The 24,222-nt window shown below is 41.8% G+C and overlaps 1 protein-coding gene across 1 annotated transcript in view; it reads right to left on the bottom strand.

Annotated features, from left to right (window-relative positions):
- col5a3a (collagen, type V, alpha 3a) overlaps positions 1-24,222 on the bottom strand; it is a 50,467-nt gene that overhangs the window by 21,745 nt on the left and 4,500 nt on the right. Inside the window, exons 2-29 of the mRNA XM_079366375.1 lie at positions 19,677-19,844; positions 19,099-19,312; positions 18,458-18,620; positions 13,871-13,993; positions 11,832-12,224; positions 10,960-11,079; positions 10,726-10,842; positions 10,579-10,632; positions 10,428-10,469; positions 10,106-10,168; positions 8,444-8,518; positions 8,161-8,244; positions 8,002-8,058; positions 7,626-7,679; positions 7,453-7,506; positions 7,279-7,332; positions 6,673-6,726; positions 6,364-6,417; positions 5,841-5,885; positions 4,504-4,557; positions 4,271-4,315; positions 4,030-4,083; positions 3,415-3,459; positions 3,031-3,084; positions 1,308-1,352; positions 987-1,040; positions 365-409; positions 97-150 (exon numbers count right to left, since the gene is read on the bottom strand). Of these exons, the coding sequence (XP_079222501.1) occupies positions 97-150; positions 365-409; positions 987-1,040; positions 1,308-1,352; positions 3,031-3,084; positions 3,415-3,459; positions 4,030-4,083; positions 4,271-4,315; positions 4,504-4,557; positions 5,841-5,885; positions 6,364-6,417; positions 6,673-6,726; positions 7,279-7,332; positions 7,453-7,506; positions 7,626-7,679; positions 8,002-8,058; positions 8,161-8,244; positions 8,444-8,518; positions 10,106-10,168; positions 10,428-10,469; positions 10,579-10,632; positions 10,726-10,842; positions 10,960-11,079; positions 11,832-12,224; positions 13,871-13,993; positions 18,458-18,620; positions 19,099-19,312; positions 19,677-19,844 (2,438 nt within the window). The remainder of the gene's footprint in view (positions 1-96; positions 151-364; positions 410-986; positions 1,041-1,307; positions 1,353-3,030; positions 3,085-3,414; positions 3,460-4,029; positions 4,084-4,270; positions 4,316-4,503; positions 4,558-5,840; positions 5,886-6,363; positions 6,418-6,672; positions 6,727-7,278; positions 7,333-7,452; positions 7,507-7,625; positions 7,680-8,001; positions 8,059-8,160; positions 8,245-8,443; positions 8,519-10,105; positions 10,169-10,427; positions 10,470-10,578; positions 10,633-10,725; positions 10,843-10,959; positions 11,080-11,831; positions 12,225-13,870; positions 13,994-18,457; positions 18,621-19,098; positions 19,313-19,676; positions 19,845-24,222) is intronic.

A 24,222-nucleotide genomic window follows, 5' to 3' on the forward strand; every position in this document is an offset into this window, starting at 1 on the left:
GTAAAGAATTACAGTAGTACAGTAAATTAAATGTCAACTGTGAGAGACAGAACAGAGAAAACGATACTGAGGCATGTGTTTAGTTGGCGTTCTCACCCTGTCTCCCTTGATGCCCATGTCACCTTTGAACCCAGGGAAGCCATCTTCTCCCTGTGATGTTATAATTCAATTTAAAGTATTTTATTTATCCCCAAGGAAAGATATCTGAGGTAGGCATTGTAAAAACGATAAAATACAAGGCATAAAAAAAACAACTCCTAATGAATGAATGAGTGACAGACAGCGATGGTAAAATAGTTATCTTGTCAAATGAAAAATCCATCAGGTGTCCGGTTAGATATCGAGAAACAAAATAAATACTCACCTTCTCTCCTTTGCTTCCCTTTAGACCCCTGACTCCATCTGCTCCCTGTGAAAAGTGGAAACAGATCGACAAGAATCCAACATCACTGAAAAGCCTAAAAATCTACAGGTTGCATGAATTCCCAGAAATACTCTCATCTTAATCTCAGCCATGATTTATAAGTGAGTATTGATTTTCTCTTGACCTAACATTATTCTGTTGGTGAGCAGCTATTGACCTTCCTTTATTTCATACTAATGATTGCCAACAAGGCTAGACTTCCCCTGAGGGACCCTAAGCTAAACTACCAGATGAAAACCAGAACTAGGAACACCACAAAAACAGACAACTACACTTTAATACCTCAATTTTAAAAGCACACTCAGTGAGGATGGACTGCTCCACACTTATACACAAAGCTCTACTCTATGTGACGCTTTCATTTCTCCCATCCGTCAAATGTTTGCCACTCTGTTGTTAGCGGTCCCCTTGAGAACGGAGGTGCTTTCCCTCCACCTGTCATCTGTCAATCAAAGACTCAAACAGCTTGTCCGTCACAGGTTGGCATACACGCAGAAACAAATGTGCAAGGGAATAAGTATCTCAGTAGGTGTAAAAACTGAGATCCTGATTTGTGCCTCACCTTGACTCCACGGGTCCCTGGGTACCCAACAGGCCCCAGAGCACCTGGTAAGCCCTACATTTTTTAAAAAAGAACAACAACATCAGCAAAGTAGAAGCCAGCATTTTGTTTAACCAGATATGAATAAGCATTGTACCCAGCCACAGTGTGGTTTAGTAAGTGATGCTGCTGACTCTTATGAGTCTTGTACACTTAAGATGATGACGTTGTAGGAACACAATGATTACAATAAGGGGCACAAGCATGTATAGATCGATAGATAGTAGTGAGTGAGTGCACAGCTAAGCTACAGGACGACAAATTTTGATTTCAGTTGCTCACTTGTATGCCTTTCTCTCCAGTTGGGCCCTCTCTTCCTGGGTGACCCTGAAAAAGGAAAATCAAAACACAAATTAGACTGACTTAGCACTGCTATAAATACATCATCATTATATCATTCCTTCATGGACATTTCTGAATGTAATCTGTAAAAAGAGGGAACTTCAAGGGCACTGAGAGCGCAGCATCATGAACATATCACAAAGCTTTGAAGGATAATACACAGAGCATTAAGTGAAACCCAGTCGGATGTTTCTGCCCTGCTGTACCAGGATTTGTTATTCTCTTTGTATATGCCACGGTACTCCGGGGTCAGTTCCAGAATGAATAGTGTCTGCACAAAAAGTTGTTTTGACTGAGGATATGTTACCAGACGTACTGTTCATCCTGTTCATCCTGTGAGGTTTACTGTTTGTGAAAATGATTTGGACTGTGATGTAATGGTGAAGTTAGATTTAGCTTACTGACTTGTTCTTGTTTTAATTCAGTCTTTGTCTTTATACCAAAATACTTCTCTGTCATATTTATAGTTTTAAGTCTAGTTTAAGTCGACAGGATTTTTAAAACATTTGAATCCAGTTTAAGTCATTAAAAAGTCATTTCATTTGATACGTAACTCTTCAGATCAATGTTTTACCTCTCTGTGAATTCATTTAATGAACCTCATACAGATATCATCATTCAGTATCAGGGTGACAGGGTGTATTAGCTCTTTGTCGAAACTCATAAACACTTGAATAACCTTCAACACCGAAAGCAATACAAATTCAAAATGCATATTAATGCACCTTCAAAATAATACAATCCAATAACATTGACAGTGAACATGTTAGGTTATTATCAATGCTTTACCCCCTTTATTGTATCTCCAGCCCGGGCCACATTTCAGCACAGAAAAGCTGATTTCTACGTCTTTATCAAGGGGAAACCTTAACCTTATAAGGTTACTGATATTCTGACATAAAGACATAGCTCACTCAGAATAGTGCTCCTTCATGTTGTTGTTTTTTTTTTTAATTATCATTATTATTATTTTTTGAATATGCTTTATTCATCCCTGCGGGGAAATTCTGGTTCGCAATCTGTTATTGTAGAGACATGCTTGTCATGCACACAAACACGTCCTGCGCACATGCATCAATGGATAGATGTCAGAGTCTGGTGGCAGCCCACATGAGGTGCCCCCTGAGCTGGTGGTGGGGGGTTCGGTGCCTTGCTCAAGGGCACCGAGGCAGTGCTCAAGAAGTGGTCTGGCACCTCTCCAGTTACCAGACCAACTTCCACATCCAGTGCCAAGTTATTCTGTCAGGCAGCATACCACCAACATATTGTTTTGTTTTTGTTCACGTGACAAAAACAAAACAATAAGTACCGTCAGTGTTTCCATACAGTACATCAATAACCTTTCGTCAGCTTGTCAATGTCTTGTCTTCATCAAGGAAAAGCAAAAATGTAGTTATTCAATTCTGGGTGTTTTTATTATTCTGGAAACTTTTTTTAACATGTGTGAGAATTTGTTGAAAAGTAAGTCATTTGATACTTGGCTACACTTTGTACTGAGTTGGGCTGTTTTTGTGTGAAGTGACGGAGAAGCAGCAGCAGCACACTACCTCCTATATAAACATACTTGATGTGCAGAATCAAGTAAAGATGCACGCCTTTGGTCTGTGTGTGATTGTGTTAATGCATTCATACGTGCTCTTCTGCAGTATGTCTGCATACTTACAGGAGGGCCATCAATGCCTGCTAGTCCCTGCATGCCTTGTTTCCCCCGGGGACCCTGAAAAGGAGAAAGAGGTATTAATTGTGGAGTTTAGCTCGAAATGTGATGTAGCATCTTAACCCTTGACTAAGAGACCACGCATTTCTTTTATCAGTCTAATCAACCTCATGATGAGCACTGGCCAAGGCTGTCCCAAGTGTCTGTTGTGCCTGTGCGTGTGTGTTTCTTGTGTATTGATTTCCTGTCTTGCCCTGCCTCATCTGAACAGGAGCCAGAAGTGCTGGGGTCGGACTCTCCCGCTTAGCGGGCTCCCCCTGGGTATGTGATGACAGGGGTCACAAGGTCACAGCTTTAATTCTGAAATTAATTGGGAGACATGCTACCTACCTTCTCACCCGGCACTCCAATGGGACCCTGAGACCCAGGCAAGCCCTAGACCAGAACAGAGCATCAATCAGGGCAAGTGTCACAAGACCAGGAGAAAGCTGGGAAGGTTAAACTCACTGTCTGTGTGTATGTGTGCATTTAGTATGTGTGTGGAGTTGTCATCAAAAGTACATGTGTCTTTGTGTGAGCAGAGGGTTGAACGTATAGTCGGCATACAGATAAGTTGAAAGGTGATTGAATCTTTGTTTCATGAATGAAATGTCTCAGATGACCTTTTTAAATGACATGCCATTGCTACGGTTTGAAAACCTTTCACCTCCAAAAACATTCATTTCATGAAGTAATTAAAAAAGCCTTGTTTCCTGAATACACTTTAATGTCATTGAGTCGGATTATTGAAACGGTTTGTTTACTTAAAAGACCAGAGAATTTTCCCAAACCATAAGAGGACAAGCAAACCTTCAGCTTTCAAGCAACCGAGAAATGATAAATAAAAGAAATATTCCGTCAGAGAGGGCAAATGATTAATGGACGTGTAAGCTTGCAAATGATGGTTGTTGTTGGGGGGGGGTTGATAAACCCTCATTGTGGCAGCTTCTTGTGTTGCTACAGTACCTGAACTCCTGGATTTCCCTGTTGGCCTGGGGGGCCAATTTCTCCAGCTGGACCCTGAAAACAAAAACAAAAACACACTGATAGTTGCACAGTTCACATGAACTCTGTCATGTGATCATCTTTGCATGGCAGGTTAATAAGAGAGCCACACGAATTCTCTGTGGCACATTAATGTTTTCCAGCTTCTTAGTGTCTTTAGTGATATATAATATTGCCATCTAAATAATGTACTGGCACTAACCAGGTTGCCTTTCGGCCCTTGTACTCCATCAGTTCCAGTAATACCCTGATAAAAAAAAAAGCAAACATAAAAAAGTCCGACCATAATAATGAATTTCATCAAAAAGAGACACAGTTCAACAGCTCCCTTATTTATCCCTCGAGGCACATACATGATTATGTGACGTAAAGGACCTTTGATAGAGACCAAGACTGAAAATCTCTGATTCTGTAATCAAGATGTTGTTGACTTACCGGTTGGCCAGGTGGGCCAGGTGGCCCCCTTGGTCCGACAAGACCCCGAGAGCCCTGGAGACAAAACACAGCAAATAGTCAGCAGCTAGCCTGAATTCAGGATAAGGTAGAGTGAGTGTGGAATACTAAATCATAAATCAGAACGAAGAAGAGGGGAGAAAAACAGGGAGCAACAGATAATATATTTGTGTGTGTGTGTGTGTGTGTGTGTGTGTGTGTGCGGGCACATCTGGTTCGGATGTGGTAGCCACGGAGACTGTGCAAGCCTGTATGCGCGCGCACTGTTTTTGTCAGCCTCCCTCTTTGTAGGCTGGCCAAGCCACCTGTTCCAAAGCCACATCTGTGATCTCCTGGGAAGTGATTGATATGGAAATATAATCATTCGGGCCAGGATTTTTATCTCTTCCCTCTCCGACTCCCTCTCTTTCCTCTCTCCATCTCTCTTTTATCTCTCCCACCACCAACCAAATTCCAGTCCCGCGTTTGTCTCTCAATGTCTCACTTCTACAATCGCTTCTACAGCCAACTCCACTCCCTTCCTGTATCTTTGTAGTTAAACACAGCTTTCCTAACATGTCTTATGGCACTCTATTTCTTCCTGCAGTGAGTGATCCATTTGGAGGGACAGAAACCCCACTGAGCCTGAACCTCACCTACTGGGAGAAAGATAGAGTGTGAGTCATAACCAATCAAGCCAGGGCTCACCCCGGAGAAACATAGAAAATAACACAACTTAAGGTCTTTGTGGACTCAAAGTGATCCAAAGTTATATCACAAGTAGTCCACGACTGATATTTGTCTAGAATATTCAAGCTTGCTTTGCCTTTGTTTATGTTTGTGTACGCCTTCTTCTAGTGACCTTTTCTTTCCTAATGCCAGGTTGAACGCTGTGGCAGAATGCGTTGATACGATTTGACCAACCTAGCTTTTTTATTTATTTATTTATTTTATTTTTTTATAGTTGTCATACATTCTTAAAAGAATGTTTTGCAGTGCTTCACTTGTTTTCAGTATGAGCTGTAGATGTTCTACTTGTGTGAATTACTCTGTAAGACTTTGGCAGCAACTTTAGCTGGAGCTTATATCCAGTGATCTCCGAAAATCCCCTCAGGGTTTCAAGCGCAAGTCTTTTGTTTCACTTATTCTACATCAAGAAAAAGTTTTTATGTGAGGAAATTTCTTTAAAAAAAACAAAAAAAAACAGATGTGACAAATTTATCCTCTTAAGTATTTTATTAGTGAAGAAAAAAGATATTGTGATGTAAGTGCATTGATGTAGGTCTGCATGTGTTTGCATCTTTAAGGAGCATGATATTCATCGAGTTGTGGCTACTCACAGGCTCGCCTGGTTGCCCTCTCGGCCCCACAGGTCCATCAGATCCCTGAAATAACAAAGACACAAACAGATTCACGACATAAACCTCACACACTCTGCTAAATCATCCCAGGGCACAGAACCAGTCACATCCCCACAGACATAATCTGTGAAAATAGCTCATTAAATAAATTCGTTGCCTGACAGATAAGGCTCAACCATCTCTGAGCAAAGCCTAATAGACTGCTCTCAGAATTCTCTGCCTGCAAGCATTGATACTATCTTGACAGGGCTTCTATCTTTCATATTTTCAATTCCATGTCACTGCTTTGCAAGCTTTCGTGAGCTTTGATACTGAATGAACTCAGGCTAACGTAGCAAAATTCCAATTTTCTTTTTTTCAATTAATTTCTGTTTCTTTAGCGCCTAAATGATTTGAAGAACTGAGTCCCTGATCTGGAAAGGTTTTCACCTCTAACCTCATGAAATGTAAAAATAAAGTACAACAAAGCACTGCTGCAGGATGTGTTTTCTGTTGCCCTTACCTTTTCGCCTGGCTCTCCGACGGGCCCGAGAGGACCAGGCTTTCCTCTGTCTCCCTACAAGATAAAAGCATTAGAAGAACACCTCAAGATATTTAGGACCTTTCTGTTCATAGCAGAACAATATTAAGCAGATGCCTTTAAGTGTGTACTCTCATTACAGAAATCACAACAATCAGCAGGATGATAACACGCAAATAAACATCTGCCGTGTGATGTGTTTGAGATATTCATGCATGCTCTGCTGTTTTGTTAGTGGCTGAATGACCTCATTAATACGGTAACAATGTTAAGTCACCAAATCAAACTCACTTTGTGCCCCTTGTTTCCCGGGAGACCTGGCAGGCCGTCAAAACCCCTGTCACCCTGAAAAAGTAATAGAAAAGCGAGCGCATTAAACCCTGAAAGCCACACACATACGGTAACGTGTAAACATTAGCAGAATTGTGCTGAAAGTCTCCCCTGGCAGAACCTTCCATCTGCTCTGAATGTGTTGGGGAGAGGGAGCGTTCAGATTAGCTGTAGGTCTGCTAAAAATGTTGCATTGACTGATAAAGACTCTGCTGTTCTGTCAGAGCGAGCATCAGGGGAACCTGATTTATTTACTAAGCTCTTCCTTGCAGCTGTTGGGTATTGAGTGGCCTCCTTGTCAATACATATAATAAGCTGTGGGATGCGGGATACCTAAAGGCTTACACTTGCAAGTGGTGTTTGTCATCATACAAGACCTTGCTGCCTAAACATGCGTTGTGCTTATTGAGTTTATGTCACTGGAAAGTGAATGACTAAAAACTCAACGTCAAGCATCAATCATGATGTCTCACCAACTGGCATTGAAGCATTAACCTGAGCTGGTATAAAACTGTGCAGTAAGGACGCAAATCTATGGGCGCTGCAGTGTGATATCTAAGAGTTTACCTTAGAGCCTGTTTCACCTGGAGCTCCACGACCCCCGTCCACTCCTGCGCGCCCCTACAACATACACAATCCAATTAAAACAGGTTTGGTTTGTATAGCATCAGAGCGAGAATGCTTTAAACACAAGATGCATATACAGAGGTTTTGACACCTGCAGTACTCAAGATATCTCACCCTCTTTCCCGGCTTTCCATTGAATCCTGGAGGGCCTGGCAACCCACGTGGCCCCTTAGATAGAGACAAGGACAAGAAAAGTGTGAGAAGGTGTAAGACAAAGAGTAACAACAAAGGAGGAGTCAGGCAATAAAAGAGAAGTATGGCATATAAAAAAAAAATGCTTGTCTTACAGGAGGGCCACTCTCTCCGTAGTCTCCTTTGAGCCCGGTGGGACCTGGAAGACCCTGCAAAATGAAAACAAGACTTCATTTAAGCACGACATGACATACAGGAGCCATTTCACTTTTCACTCAAAGTTAGCACAGAACAAACAGCATGTAAATGAGCTCACAGCGAATCATTTTAAAATTCTACTCACTTTGCAACCCTGTAGTTATTTCACAATCACAACAAATTGGACATACTGAGCATGCATACTGATGAGGTTAGGAGGGTAAGGCAAGAGAAGAGGTTGTGCCTGGTCACACATCATGAAGTGAAGTTGGGGAAAAAGTTGCAGGTGCACTGGAGGTGCAAATTTGGTCAAGGTCAGAGATGATGCCTTACCAGCGGGCCTGGTCGCCCTGTGAGACCCAAAGGACCTGGAGGTCCCTTCAGTGACAGCTGGGAGGGAGAAAAACACAATTTAGCAGTTTACAGATTCTGCAGAAAGCAGCTTTCAACGTGGATTATTATTTGATCTTTTAGAGTTTTTGAGTACTCTACCTTGGCTTGTTGCAGGATAGCCTGAGCCTGCGCCTCCTGGGGTGACACTACTGGTCCTTTCTGAGAATGACCTCCATACTGGAACTGGAGGAAGGAAATTGAGAAATCAGTTCCCAATGCAGGATTCCCCAAATGTAAATGTAGTTCAGTCACACAGCCCCCCCTTGTGGTCATGCCACTATGCAACACTGGAAGGTGTGCTTTGTGTCTGTGTGTGCGTCTGTGTGTGTATCCGTGTGTGTGTGTGTGTGTTATCAAGCATCTGTGTAATTTAAGGTCTTACTGGTAGCATCAATAGTGTTCCTGAGGGACCTGGAATCCCATCAACACCTGCAAGTCCAGGACGTCCTGGGGGACCCTGAAAAAAGAGAGGAAAGAGGAAGGGATAAGATTCAGCTACAGTGTGTACGGTGGCATTTGTTTTTCTGTGTGTGTCGAATATACAGAAACAGAGAAGAGAGAAATAAAAAAATAAAAAACTGCAATCCAATCACTGTGAGAATAACCTTTGCTTTACATCCACTGGGCAGATCAAATGCACACAATATATTATCTGTTTACTGCAAAAACATCTGTTAAAAAAAGTAATTTAAGGTTTCATTGAGTCATCGGACTACTGTACGGCAGTGATCTAAAAGTATTCCAGTTGTTAAGATATATTCTCCAGGCCGAGTAAGACTCTTCAGTAATTCAGTCATTAAAGTCATTTAAATACATTTGATACAAAATGTCATGTGATGTTGGTTATAGCAGTCCTACGTTCACAATAAACTGAGTTATCCAGATTAATGATTTTCAGAGTAAAGCACAAGTGTCTGCTGGATGTTTCGGTAAGTATTACATAAAACCCTCAAGGCCTAGATTCATTCACTTTGTGAACTGTTGGACGGATTTCATTGTGAAACTACTCATGCTGCCGAAAAAACAAGCAGGATTATTTTCTCCATCTTTTGACTCTATTGTTTCAGGCACCTGGAGACTGTTAATGCTCACAAATTGTACAGTATTACAGTAATAATAGTGCTCAAGTTGTTTGTTTTATTCAATTTAGATTACAATGAACTTTAGGTATTGTCAGTATGTATTCATTCATTCATCTTGGTCATTTTGTGGATATACTATTTGAAATCTGTGTAAGACTCCTCATAGTAGCATCTACGTATATTTGGATATGAACCAAGAGTGTGTTGTGAGCTGAAAAGGAAATGTGATTTGCTCAGATTGAAATGCACGTTTGACAGTTTCAAGTGAAGGTAATGACTTCTTTCCAGCCTTTTAGAGATGTACCCAAATGGAAAGGAATTTGTCGGCTGTAAATGCTGACAGAATATAATTAAGACTGTCAACATAAAATCTTTGTCAGCTATTTATACCCTGCTACTTTTCTGTTAACCCCCCCCAAATAATCAAATCTTTTCATAACGTATTCATCTCAGGGTCAAAATCGGTGACCACAATTGAAAACAGCCCTTGTTGCATCCCGTCAGATTTAGATTAAAAATAAAGATTTACTGACAGTATCATGTGGCCTGAATCTGAACTGTGCAAAGCTACTTAACATGATGTATCAGTAAGCCATGATGAGCTGCAGACTAGTAAACTTCCTACAACTGCTTTGCCAAGTAAAATGACAAAAACCATCAACAATCGTCAGAGCATCTGTCAGCTTTTGTGGGTGGGTGGGGGACTGTATGTTTTTGCGTGTCTGTGTTGGAGTTCGTTCAACTTTGATGAATCATGGACCAACACATTCTGTCAAGCAATCGCACACACAAGAAAATCAGGTCAAGCATGAATGAGTCAGCATCCGGCCCTGGGGTGCAGCAGGTTTAGTTAGGCAGGACATTGCGATCCCACAGACATGTTTCAATGTGAGGTCACTGTTGAACCCAAGCTAAAGGGGTCAAACTGGGAGCGAACTAGGCCTACTGTATGCCAGACTTACCATTTCACCAGGATCTCCTCTTGGTCCTGGAGGGCCAGTTGGTCCAGCAGGGCCTGGAAGCCCCTGTGAGGGAAACATTCACAGCTTTCAAACATACATTAAAGAATATACTAGGGTGGTCTTCTTCTACACTTCATCCTAAACTTTTAAGAGCTTGACTCATTTTTCATTTTGATGGAATGTGAATTAAAGAAACATGCTGTGATGCTTTGTAGTGAAGGGTTTTATTTCAAGTGTTGCTTTTTAGTATACTACATCCTGAAATGTTGAGACGATCATCATTTTGTTATAACTATGTTTTCTCAGGAAGTGGTTGGCTTACCTGTGGCCCTGGTAGACCTGGAGGTCCTTCAACTAATGTACCCTAAAACAAGAACAACGAAAACGATATGTACATCAGGAGACTATCAACCTGTTTCTATAATCATATCAGAAGCTATCACACTGTTCCCTTATTGCCTCTAGCAGCTCACCGGCTCAATAATAGCTGGCTCTCCCTTCTGGCCTTTCTCTGCTCTGCGGCTGGTCTGAGGAGGAGAAACGTGCAAACAGAATCACTCGACAAAGTCAATTGCAGACGTGACCATTCACTTGATGTCACAGTTCCCGCCTAGATTTACCTCTCCATCCCAAGTCTGTGCCCCTTCCCGCTCTGCAAAGTCAAAGCCGTCCTCATATATTTCATACTCTTCATACGACGACTCTGTGTCGTTCTTATAATCATCATATTCAAGAGTCTGTTAGGGAACAGAACATCTCCTTTAGTCACAGCTGTAGTGAATACCAAAAAAAAAAAAGCCCTCAGTGTTTCAGAGCTGAGGTGAAGCCACTTGACGAATTTGCATTTAACTTACCTCATATTCCGTCACATTCGGACGCACTGTTACCGTGGAAACAGAGAGATCATCATAGAGGTCTGCGAAAAGGTCATCTCCATACTCCTCCAACACCGGCTTCTTCGCTGGCATGCCCTCCTGCAGGCCAATGAATGGGCATCAATGAGTCATAGCGAAGGTGAACCAGGGGACACTGAGCATGTCTCATTAGCGCCCAGCGCTGCTGAGTAAATGCACATTTTGTAATGTACAATAAGGATGTTAGCATAACAGGTGTTTTTTATGGGAAAGTGTTGATTATCCGGGCCACAGGTGGACAGTTGTGCGAGTTAATTGCGGTGCTGGAATGCAGTTTGCTGATGGACTACATTTTATTTGATGTGGCAGATTGGCAGAGAGTCCAACAAACAACGTGAGCATGAAATATTAGCTTACTGGGTAAATAAGCAAATCATAAACATGAAGGAGACAAGTATTCCTGGTTTAGACGGTGGGTCTATATTCCCTTTGAATGAATTGTAAAATGTATACTCATCCTGTAGATTTGCATACTGAAAGACATATATGGTATTTTCCATGCATACCATAGCTTTCAAATCTATGGTATGTATGTTATACCTCATGTTCTACAAAAAATCTATTTAACATCATACACAGACAAAAAACACATTGCATGGTCATAGAAATATTTTCATTTAAAATGCATTCTTCATGTTTTTCGGGAGCGACGTAGCAGGCGATGATTAGGATGGTGCAGGTTAGTGGTGCTGGTTGTCAGAAGGTAAGAGGGTGCTCTCTATAGTTAGAAGGGATTAGGGGAGTGACCAGTTAGAACTACAAACGGCAGGAGGGGGTTGAGATGGAGGCAATCTAACGGTAAACATGTCTACCTCCTCTGTAACCTCTGATTCGATGGGCACCACAGTGGGGGCCACAGTGGTGGAGTCAGGCTTATGTGTGGGCGTCACCATGGTGGATTTGTAGAAGACTTCAGTGGGGATGATGGTGTCCAGGGTGCTCAGAGTCTGTGGCAACTCTGTTGGCTGAAAAGGTTCCTGGGATAGATAATCAGGCAGTGTTGTGGACACCCTGAGAAAGCCATCTTCAAGACCCTCCTCATGTTTTTTCTTCCTGGATCCCTTTTTGCCCTTGCCTTTGCCTTTGCGTTTGCCTTTGTCCCTCTTCTTTTTGTTCTTTTTGCCTTTCCTGTCCTTCTCTGAGTGCTCCTGTGGTTCAGTGGGCTGGTCGCTTTGCATCATGGCGTCAGCCCCGAGTAACGGGTTCTTTTATGAGAAAGGGGAATGGAGGATGAGGGCACAGGGTAAAAAGAAAAACACTATTGTGAATGAAAAAAGAAGGAACAGTTTAGTGACACAAACAGGTCCCATACCTACTTGGATCCCCACAGAGCTGTTAAAAACCTGAAGCAAACAAGAAATGAGAAGGGACAAACACAGAGTTGTTTCCTCTGACTCAAAGTAGACAATTTGTTTGCTTGCGGGGTCAGAGGTCACCTAGTATTTAATTCTCGAGAGATGCCTGTTCTCAGTGTGCTCTGGCAAGTGAACAAATACGTGCTGAGTCATCCTGCACAGTGATTTCCATTGCATGTCAGTGATATGACTGGCCTGAGCCTGAAAATGACGCTGAGGGCCCAGCCTGTAAAAGACATCAGTGATGTGAGTAAGATCCACTTGTAAACAAGGTCAGTGTGTAAGGGAGAATGATGGGAAGTAGGTCAGTGGGGGGACAGATGTTACCATGTTCGGCGTCCAGACCTCATTGCTCAGCTGTTGTTATCAAATCCAGCTGGAGAGCTATCGAAATGGCTGCACGCTAACATTAAGGAACCATCTCTGGGGCATAATCAGTTATCAGGGTGCAAGCAGTTGCAATGTGTGTGCATTGAGTGTATACACATGATCTCATCATGAAATATAGACGTGCATATAAACATAAGCTCCTTGTTTAAAACTCTATATCCATTCAAGCTAAAAACACACAGGCACACACAGTCATACTTTTTTGCTTCCTCTCTTCTTATCCATTTCTTTCACACAGCACCAATGTAGGTATACAATCATTTATATCAATGATTGATTCAATAGTCTCATGAATGCCCTGAGGATGGGAGACCTATTATATCATGTCTGAGTTATTAGCTCTTGGCCATGTCTGTGTGTGTGCTTGTGTGTGCTTGTGTGTGTTTGTGTGAGTGTGTGTGTGTGTGTAGGTGCGCGTGCGTGCGTGTGTGTGTGTGTGTGTGTAGGTGCGCGTGTGTGGGTGTGTGTGTGTGTGCGCGTGTGTGGGTGTGTGCGTGTGTGTGTGTGTGTGTGTGTGTGTGTGTGTGTGTGTGTGTGTGTGTGTGTGTCTCGACGTGTGCATCCTGAACTTGACCCTAAGAATGCTCCACTGCTGGCAGCATTTGAAAGAAGACTACTCCTCTGACTGATAGCCTTTTCCACCTTAATCTCTCAAGTCTCTTTTTTTTTTTTTTTTTTTGCATACGCTCGGTACACTCACTCTGTGCTCAGACCTCTTCTTGGCTCGGGTTGTTGTCTGCTTGTAAATCAAGCAGGTCTTAGGAGCATGAACTGTAGGTCTATTGATAGGCACGCTTGGCTCCTTGCTACCAGCTGGCTGTGAAGCAAGTTCACTTTAGTATTACATAAAGAACAGGATCATGTTTGAACATAAGGACTCAAAATAAAAGCTCCTCATATTACCTAAGACATCGAGTAAAATGCAGAGCCTCTCAGGGTATGAGGAAACACTTGCTAACAAAGTAAATACAAAGGTATTTAGATATCCTGGCCTTACATTTACTTCGGTGACTTAGACGCCATCACATGAACAACTGTAGAACTGTATGAAGGATTTGTGTGAGCTTTTCCAGTGGGCATTGACTCATACTGGTGGAAGTACTGACCTCCTGTAGCTCCAGGGCTTGGCTTTTGTAGGGCAAAGGAGAGTCACAGTCTGGTATGTAGTGAACACAGTAGTTGGCAGCAGCTTGGGGGTCCTCCAGAATCAGAAGTTGCTGAATCTCTCCCTGAAATAACCCAGAAATAAAGGCAGTCAATTGTCATGTAACAAGGCAAGGAATACAGGAATTGCTATTGCTATGTCCCTGGAGCGCTGACAGAAACATAAAGTGTATTCTACTGCACAGTAAAAAAAAACATTTTAAAGAACAGGAGACTGAATCTGTATCAATACAACAAAACGACCCTACGCTTACGTCCTAGATGCAGAAAAAAAACTGTAAGCAGTAGCATCATAAAAGTGTCACTTCAACTGACACTTCTATTCAACTGCTGCAGACAATTGTGTTATTGTTTTTTCCTTAACTACAGGAAAGGCACGCTTGTGTTCACAAAACAGTCAAATAGCGCTCTCTCGCCCCCCCTGCCAGGACCTTTTACTTCCCGTCCTGCCCTGCAGGCGAAGCCAGTGTGTATTCACAAACACGCACAGAGACAGCGCCGCTTTACCCTGCAGCACTAAGCCCAGGGCCTCTGCTGGCCTCAATTGCCTTACAGTTAACATCAACAATGTCTTCTCTGCACATTATACTGATACAATACAGACAGATGCAAACGCTTAAAAGTAATGGATTGGATTGTTTACTGAATGACACATTAAACAAAAATCTATTAGAATACTTAAATCTATTTTTTTCTGTTAAAATTCAAAGATATTAATAAATCAAAGATATTCTACATATACAGAAGTAAAAGTAACTGTGCACTGCAGTGCTGACTGAGAAATGGTTCAAAAAGTAACTCAATACAAACAATACCCACACCCTGCAGCAGAGTGTTTGACAAGCTTTAGATTGGATTAGTGGAACAGATCTATGTAACTGACAGGCCATTGCGAACATATTGCCTGGTGAAATGTTATCCAGGGACAGCCGGGCAATGATTTGTCATAAATCAAGTCCGATTAACCGCTAGATGTTGTGCTAATTATATTTTCATTGTAATCTTTTTAATTAGGCTTAAGTGGCCAGAGGTAATATAAATCATGTAAATCATGTAATATAAATCTGATACACACCAGCAGCTCATGTATCTCTCCTACAGTTTCAATCATTGCTGATCAGCAATAAATGTTAAAGCAAAGTATGAGTCAGCACAAAGCAAAGTTTAGAAAAGAATGTGGAAAAAAAGATTTTAAGCTAAAACACATCAAACATAAAATAAGTTGTCCTCCACTAATTCTTTATTCTTCCTTTTTTTGTGGCTAAAAGCCAGTGTCAAGCAAAGTCAATTACTGCACTTTAAGGTGACGGACAGAGAGAAATAGTACGAGAGAAAGGCATCAGGGAGTTAATCCAAACTAATCCAATCTCAATTTAAGATCAAAGGCAACTCTTTCTCAGAGAGCTTGTGCCGTGTTTCTTGCCTTGCAGGGGCTGTCTTTTCTAGAGACTCACAGAGAGAGAAGTTTCACCCCAATTTTATTTGTGCCCCGGTCTCTGTAAGAGGACAGGGCAAGGACATGTAAAGAGGACAAGCACATATTGATAAAGTCCCACAAATGTCCTACATGAGGTCATACATGTGTCTGCTGGCAAAGAAGTGTAACCTCTATGATCGTTCTTTACTCTGCTCTGTAAAAAGGTTAGCGAAATATCCTACTGTCTCACCAATTCAGGACTAACTCAACTTCATATGACGCCCATCTTATTCATTTACATCTTGTTAACTCGGTTTCATTCTATTCAGAGTAAATCTCTTTGTTGTGTGAGTCACAACCTTCGTGGACAAAAGAGCAACAGAAACCTTCCAACAAACTCAGTGTGATGAAACAGATGTTCACAACATCTGAACGGCATTTCATATCAATGATATATGACATAAAGAGATCTTGACCTTGAGTGTGTTTGTTGGAGTTGAGTGGTAAATCGATGGGGTTGCTACACGTTCAAATAAAGCAGCCCTTTAATGATACGCTTGACAAGTCATGGTTTAAACAAGCCTTTAACAGCAAGCCAAAAACATTTGCTATTTCCAGACTGAAAGGGTCTGAATTTCCTCACAAATAAACACTCTGTTGGATCTTATCTAAGCAGTCAGCATGTTGTAGGCACACACACACACACACACACACTCGCAGCACTACCAGACATGTGGACAGTTTTGTGTTTGCTTTACTGCAATCCAAAGCAGAGTGTTGAATTTGAACACACAACTCTTGCAGACAATCTGGAAGCAATAGATGCATTAGTGGCTGACCACAGTCCCCATGCTCCCACGCTGAGCTCCCACGCTGGGAGAACTGGGCCGGAACACTGGCCTCCACCCCCAGAACCAGGGCCTGGGAACAGAGAGCCAGAGGTCAGCCGGCTTAAGCTCTCCTCCCTTGGTACCAGCCTCACCCTGAGGTGTACAATACTGATGCTTAAATATAGACTGCAAGGCATACTACACATACTGACTGCTGTGAAAAAACCCCCACTTTAAACATTAAACTTATCAAGGAAAAAAGTAGACAGGGCTTTTTGGAGACCTTTTCAATGGCTCCACAAAAATCAGTGACGCTAAGTGCAAACCACAGGAAGTGAATGTATTAGACTAAAGAATGGATCTGATCAACAGATACTGCATCATCTTCACCATCGTCATCTTAACTCTTCACCATATGACGATATGGGAGTGTTTTTGGACTGAGTCCAAAGATTAAATGGTCTCCATTGCTTCTGACAGAAAGACATTTATTGAGCCCACAAGAGATGTTTCGAACTGAAGTGGGAAACAAAGTTATTCAAAAACGTGAATGTCTGTCAGGAAGGGAAGGGCAGGAAGGGAGTGTAGAGTATAGAGAACTTTCAGCATAGGAGGAGCAGATGAGGTTAACTTAGAGTATAGCGAAGGTAAAGTATAAGGGTGGACAAGGTTAAGGAGGTAGATGTTGGCTACACACCCGAAACCTAAAGGCAGTAGAAATGTAGTCACTTGTCATGACCGGTGACATCTGTTTTTGTTTTTTTTTAATCTGGTGAAAGTAAACAAGGTCAGGCTTTCTGTCTATGAGGCGAATAGGGAGTGATAAACCCCTCCCGCTGCACCTCCTTAAAGTTTTACATTTCCCAGTTGCAGACTGTGGGATATTTTGGGGACACAGAGGTGAAAGAGGCTTGGAAGATGGTCATTTCTCTGAATTTGACCGTGCCTTATTATACAATTCCTCTTCTTTCTTGCCCCAGGGAAGAGAAGGAAATCAAGGGGAGCCTCAATGGGATTGACAGTGGAGCATGAGTTGCAAGTTGTCATGGAAAGTGCACAGAATGGCACACAACAATAAAGATTACTGGAGAGAAAAGAGAGAAATGGAACCACAGAGCTTAGATTGAATCATTTTGCATCTCCATTTTTTCCCCCAGCATATTCATTTATAAATGGACAAGTGGCTCTTTACTAAAGTAATGCAGTTCAGCTTTTAAAAGGATCTCCCAGTTTCATTTTTTAGAGGAGTGTATTTTAAAGACCGGAGCAGGATTTCAGTATGTAATAGATGGTTTCTGCAATCCGAGCGCCAATCATGTCTCTTACCAGCTGGTCATCCAGACTCCCATCCAAACATCGACAGCCAACAGATCGAAGGAAGAAGCCAAAATGCAAAGAAAATGTGTTGTTGTTGGGCTCAGCAGAGAAAATGAGGAGGCTGGGCATGTCTGAACAAAAACTACAGCTCCTGCTCACTTTCTCCCCAAACACCTCATTTTCTCTTCACCACTTTGTTTCGGCAGGACTTGATTGACAGGAGGCTCCTATTACCCAATTGCTTCTTGACCCATGATCGTCCCTCTAAATAATTTCTTAACTTAAAAGACAAGTGGATGTGAGAGGAAGAACATCCATAGTGCAATATAATTTGTATTCTGCTTGACTTTACATCCGATACAACAGGATACATTTTATTGTCCCCTTGTGGAAATGTGTCTTGGACTCGCATACACAACTGTATATTGTTTAACACTGTAATGAAATTGATTTGATACATATGGTAATAGATTTATATTATAGAGGAAGCTCAATCCAAATATTCTATTTCTAATTTTTTTTTTTTTTTTTTTTTTCAATAGCACTTATGAATGCTTGGCCGTTGAAGCAGCATACATATGTTTTGTCATCTGATCTTGAAACTTTTGAAAACTTTCAAACCCTTTTTACCATACACAAGTTTTTCTAGCCAGCATTACTTGTTAAATCTGAAAAAGTATAAGAAAGATGCAGAATAATAATGTAAGAAAGACTTCCTGTAACGCAAAAGGTCAGCAAGATATTACCCTACAGCGCCTTGTCAGATTACTCAGTGCACAGTATATGCATTACATATTATCCAAATTCCAGTCTGCCACAGTCTTGATTTAAATCTATCTGAACACCAAATTGAAGAGAATCAATTGCAGTTACACAGTACATGCTCTTCTCAGTAAACACTGAAAACAGGGACATTGATTTATGAGATTTATGATTTACGTTTACTCAGTGTGATGATATCCTACCTCAAAAACAGCCTCATCCAGCAGCCGTGTTCCAAACACAGTGACGCCCTTGGTGCTGACTGCAGCGTTGTCCCCTCGCAGCAGATCCAAGGTGGAGACCCTCTGGCCGTCCAAGTACATGGTTACAGACTTGTCCTGAACACTGTAGGCGATCCTGTGCCATCTGAAGGCAAAAAGAGAAAGAGAGAGAGGGGGGGGGGGGGGGGGGGAATTAATACATGCTTAAGCCTCGGCTGGAAGTGCAGGGAAAATGAAGTAATGCAAGTATTTTGTATCTGAACCTCTTTCAAGTCGAGCGAAACACAAAGTGCCTTTGAGCGCGAGACTGTGAAGGATTGATTTCTTAACCCCTTTGATCAAGTCAAATCATTGCAAAAGCTCCATGAGCTCCTCACTCACTTAAAAATCAGTCAAGGTCAATATAAGGAAGGCTCTGTGAATCAGACTGCAGCTATTAGAGGCCTGCCCCAGAATTCAAGGCTGGATAAAGTTATACATGCAAAGTTTCATATAAATTACACAGTGATGGTGAATCTGCTCTAATATCAAATCAACAGCGTGTGGGATTTTTGATTTTAAAATAAAAACATGGAGGGGGGGGGGGCATCCTTGGAGGCATACTAAGCCGTCAAACTACCCACTTTCCATCAGCGAGGTTGATCTTCTTAAAGATGGGGTACATTTCCGGTGAGGGCTTTCCATGCTGATCCTCATACAGGAAGACGGGCGAACGGCCCACTTCAAGTCCCAGCTGCTGCACCCCCTGGTCATCATAGACTGAAAGCAAGAAGAACTGGGAGCCTTTTTTAGCTCGCAATGTAGCCATCAGGGAGAAATTTTCAGGAAATGTGGAATCTGTATGGACGAGAGGGAGAGGAGAGTAGAGGAGAGGAGAGGGATGCTTTTATGTCGTACAAGAGAGAGCACAGCAGGGAGCAGACATTTTTATAACATGCAGGAACCACCCGCTGACGATGAGACCTGAGTTAAGATAATAATGATGAAAAACATCGCCTGTGAAAGCGGCAAGCACCCACAAGGAAGAGGAGAGGGAGTTCAAAGTCAGACATCCTGAGGTTTTACAAGGAGCAGAATTTCTCGCAAAAGTGACACATTTGAGAGGTTTTTAGTTCTATTCTATTTTTGGAAATCCTGGAGTTTTTCATTGCCTCTTGTGACTGGGAGCCGTGCTGTCTCGTTTGAATATAAAATCCACTACCTGGGAAGAGCTGTTTGGTGGGAGCACTGAGCTGGATCTTTTTGTCTATCTTGAAGGCAAGGTCTGTCTCCTCCATGCCCCTCCGGCTGGTGCAGAAACCAGCCTCCAAGGACACCCCCTCCATGTTTTCTGAAAGCTCCAACACTCGCAGAACATCAACGGGATCAGCTGAAATGAAACAAGAAGAACAAATTAAGCATCTGCACATGCTAATGGTATTTGTAATTAAGCTTGTTCCTTCTTCGTTAAGACGATGCTGCATAAACCCCCCTTAAGTATGCTAATATCCTGCTTTGTATTCGTTTTCTGTTTCTAGAAATGTAGGAACAATTATAAAGACTACCCAGGAAAGGGTGGAGCTAGAGGGCAGATGGCAGCAGCATGCTGTTTGTGGAGTCAGTCTAACGTTTAAACTTTGCCAGTGTGACAGCACTTTGTTGTCTGGATGAGTTAAGTGCTGGTTGTTACTGAGCTGAAGAGCCGGGTTTAGTGTGGCTGGTCTTAAAGTGCCGAGGCTTCCTGCTTCCCCGGAGTCGGAAGAGGCAAGCTCCTCTGAGATGTGGCAGCAGGTGGCCAGGCTGCTGTGGGTGTTATTACAGGATAGGGTTGGTGCATAGCCTAACCCGTAATCCTACTGCAGTGCACCTGACAGCTGACACCTGCAAGCCTCTCACTCTGCAACATAACGTCTGCATCGGATGTGAGCATAAATAACACCGAATTTGACGATGTGACGAGATATTTCAAAGTGGAACTCTTCCAACATGTTTATTTTCACTTGAAACACCTCATTAATGGGTCCAATGAGATTGTATGCTTGTTGTAAAATACACAGTTTCATATTATGAATATTTTCATTTAGCTTTGTAACTGTTTCCCCTGTAGAGATGAGTTTTTTCCCAGTCTTGGCTCTCTCTCATTACAACGAGCCTGTGTTTTATTAGCAGTCTGCTGGTTGTGTTATTAGATGTTCTATTGATAAAGCGCTGCCATGAGCATTAGCCAGGATCAGAGCTTTGTGAACAGTCAGTCTCCCACCAGCTGCTACAGAGAACCTGTTCAGAGCAACTCAGCACTTAGCATTCCAGGCATCTGAAATGAGGATCCTAAACCCAAATTACCTCCTGTAGCTCTTGTCCCTCATACAGAGTTTGCCTTTTATTCTCCCTGTTAATTAAACATGTGGACAGAGTTTAGTGTTGCGCAGACGTTGCTTGCAGAAGAGCACAGCTTTACATTTTATGGCATTATTTATTTGCATAGCAGAGGTTGTTTATTCCAAGCAGCTTTGAGAGCTCACCCTCACAGTCCCATAGCATGGCAACCAGGCTGTAAATAGGCTAAGCTGTGAATTACAGCTAGGTCCCAACAATGGACACATTAGCTACAGATCTAAAGGTATTTAAGACCTTAGGGTATACATTATGCATCCATACAGAGTCATAAACAAACTGTGTGAATGAAATAATTACAGGACCTGTTAGCGTCTATCAGAAATAAAACATGAAGCATGTTATGTTGCAAGCAGCACCAATAATTGTTAGCCTATGGATTATATCTGCTCTAGTCATTCTGACAGTTGAACAAGTGTAAAGGAGCAAAGGATCTGTGGATTTCAAAAGGTCGCAGTCCAGTCACCGCGTCAAGTATGTTGTGCAAGTATGTGCAAAAAAGTCTTGTGTTAGTCATTTTTAAAGACATGTTCAGTGCTTTAGGAGCGAATGCATGAATCAGGTTTTTCTCATATGGTTGTCACATCATTTCAAATTGATTGACAAGTTGGGCAGTAAAGAAAATGTGTTACAACTAAACTAAACTTTGTGAAATACATTTTTAAATGTTTTTTTTATAAATAGTTTGTTGGCAAAAAGAAGTTATTCTTATTTTGTTGCTATTCTTTATTATTATTTATCTTATTTTCATTATTTTTGCTGTTATCCCTTTCATATGTTTAAAAAAAAAAAAGCTAAACTAAACTAAACTAAAACAAAGACATGGCATGCATATCGTATAAATTTCCCTCAGAAGCAACGCACCAACATTTCTCTCAAAGAGCTTATTACTTGACACCAGTCTACTTTTACATCATGTCTGGGTCTTAATCCTTGATGTTTGTGTTTAATTGAATTGGAAGGAGAGTCTCTGTCCTCCTCTAATCCCATGTGGCCTGCTTCGATTCCTGACTGCAAATCAATTTCCTTTGGAACAGCAAAGTTGGAAGTTTGTGTTTTATTCAAGGGTCAGAAACTCTCTCTCTCTCTCTCTCTCTCTCTCTCTCTCTGAACTTTCTTTCTTTCTGTCTGTCTTGTTCTTTCTCTTTCTCTCCCATGTTTTCCCGTGCAAAGAGAGGAAGACGGGTCATAAGTCAGGGACGTTTGGAACACTCTGAATACTGGTCTTAATTGAAACAACATGGATCTAATTAATAGGTTTCTGGGGTTCAGTTCATCCAGAACAGCGCAGAATTGCCTAAAAAAAAAATTAGGGGAATCTACTTTACAGCAAAAATTGTTTCGTTTTCAAGCACTAAAAGAATGACACGTGAGAGCACCCAAGGATCCAAAGACGAGAAGAACTCTCCCTCAACCGAAAAGACTTTTAAAAATAACCATTGCTCAAGCATAACTTTGTTCCAGGCATTGACATTAGAGCGTTGACCTCTGACTCTCCCATGACAACAGAGAACAGTCAAAATGTGCAACAATGCCAGAGGGAGAAATCTGAGACAAGTAAGAGAAATTCCTCCAAACGGGAACAATTCACAACAAACTGCCACTTAAACTTGCAGGGATTAATAGGCATCCTACACATGTGCAAAATGAACTGTAGAGAGAGTTTGGCAGATTCAGAGGACATGGGAAAACAATATGTTGACTCCAGAGTTGCAAGAATTACCCACATTATATACAAGCAAGTTTCTGCAGAGCATCCTGTATTTCCCCATTTCAATACCACCACCCGTGATTCTGGCGTCAAGAGGAAAACCCCAGGCTATAGTGGCAGCCAGCCATGTGAAGTCTGGATCCAGACAGTATTCAAAAAAAGACAGTCATCTATTCCCTCTTTGAATCTTTAAGTTCAGCCAATTCTTCACCTATCCTGCAGCTCTGACTGTCTGAGCAGGCTTTGCTTGAATCTCATTAGGCTTTGATGTAATCGTGACTTTATCACAACTGCCAAATCATGTTACTTCTAGAGAAAGATAATAAGAGCCAATAAGCATTTAGCCGACAAACAGCTTCAGGAGCACTACGAATGGACAGAAGTTACAAGCTGCAACCTGATGGTTATTCTGTCGACCGGTGACGCAGGCTGCTACCACCCCTTGGAGATGTGTTTCTAATAGCACTGGAGAATCTCTACAGACTGATGACTCACACTTTGTTCCATTCACAACAAAGAGTCAGAGTGCAATGGAAGTAGCTGAATTATTCAGAAAATGTACAGTCCTTTGGCAAAATTTTGAAAAACAAAAGAAGATGTGTCCAGCATGTAATTACTTTGTGGGTGCAAAATCATACAGATTCTGCATATAGATATAGTTTCTTTTCTATGTTCTTTTCTTTTTCCTTTCCAGACACAACTATATCTTCCTGGTAACAGTGTTGTCCACATTCTGAAGGAAAAAAAAATCTGGACACTACCCCGTGGAAATGCCACCAAACACTGCATCTGTTTAACTTCAATGTCAGTGTGACACTTGACACAGTCTCTTGAGGTCATGATGGACATAATACGTTCTGTGTGTTACTAGAGCAAATGTCTCTGAAGACATTCTGTATGACTCACACCACCTACACTCCCAGCCCAGCCTGAATAAACCCCCTCTCACACACACACACACACACACACATGCACACACACAATACTGCACTGTCAGAATCTATTGCGTCTGGGAACTGGGGAATTTTAACAAGAAATTACACCAAAATGAATCTGGGTAATGACTACTTCTCATAGTATCCTGGACCACACCCTGAGATGAGCATAGAAAAAAGAACCGACTTTTGAACCTGCCATTTCAGTTGTGAGGTGTCTTGTGATATCTCAGCAGCAATAATCATACAAAGACCATACGTCTACAAAGCAGTAAACATTCTGGCAGAACATTTCGCCTCGATTTTTCAACATTTGTTAATTACATAAAGTACTTATTTTTTTCTAGATTCATTTCGTGATAACTAGCTGTAAAACCTGTTGCGAAGAGTCATGAAGTGTTGCTAATAGATTCACTCGAATAAATCCAGAGCGAGATTCTCCCAGGCTCCATGAAGAATTGCCTTAATCTAATTAGCAGTGGGTGTGACCTTTTGTCTGGGTCACTGCTGTTTGTGAACAAGCACACGATGGGGCGAGGAGAGCGAACACACTGAACAGATGAACATTTCTCCACATAAACAGCCAAATAGGATCGATACACTGACTGAACAGTAGGGGGGGGAAACACAAGCTTTTGGACCTCTGCCCCTGTCAAGATGTCTCTCTGAATCACTGCGTTGTTTCATTTGTCCAACACTTTGCTCTTTCGCTCTTTTACTTGAAAACA

The sequence above is a fragment of the Symphodus melops genome, assembly GCF_947650265.1.
Source record: "Symphodus melops genome assembly, chromosome: 17".
Classification (NCBI taxonomy): Eukaryota; Metazoa; Chordata; class Actinopteri; order Labriformes; family Labridae; genus Symphodus; species Symphodus melops.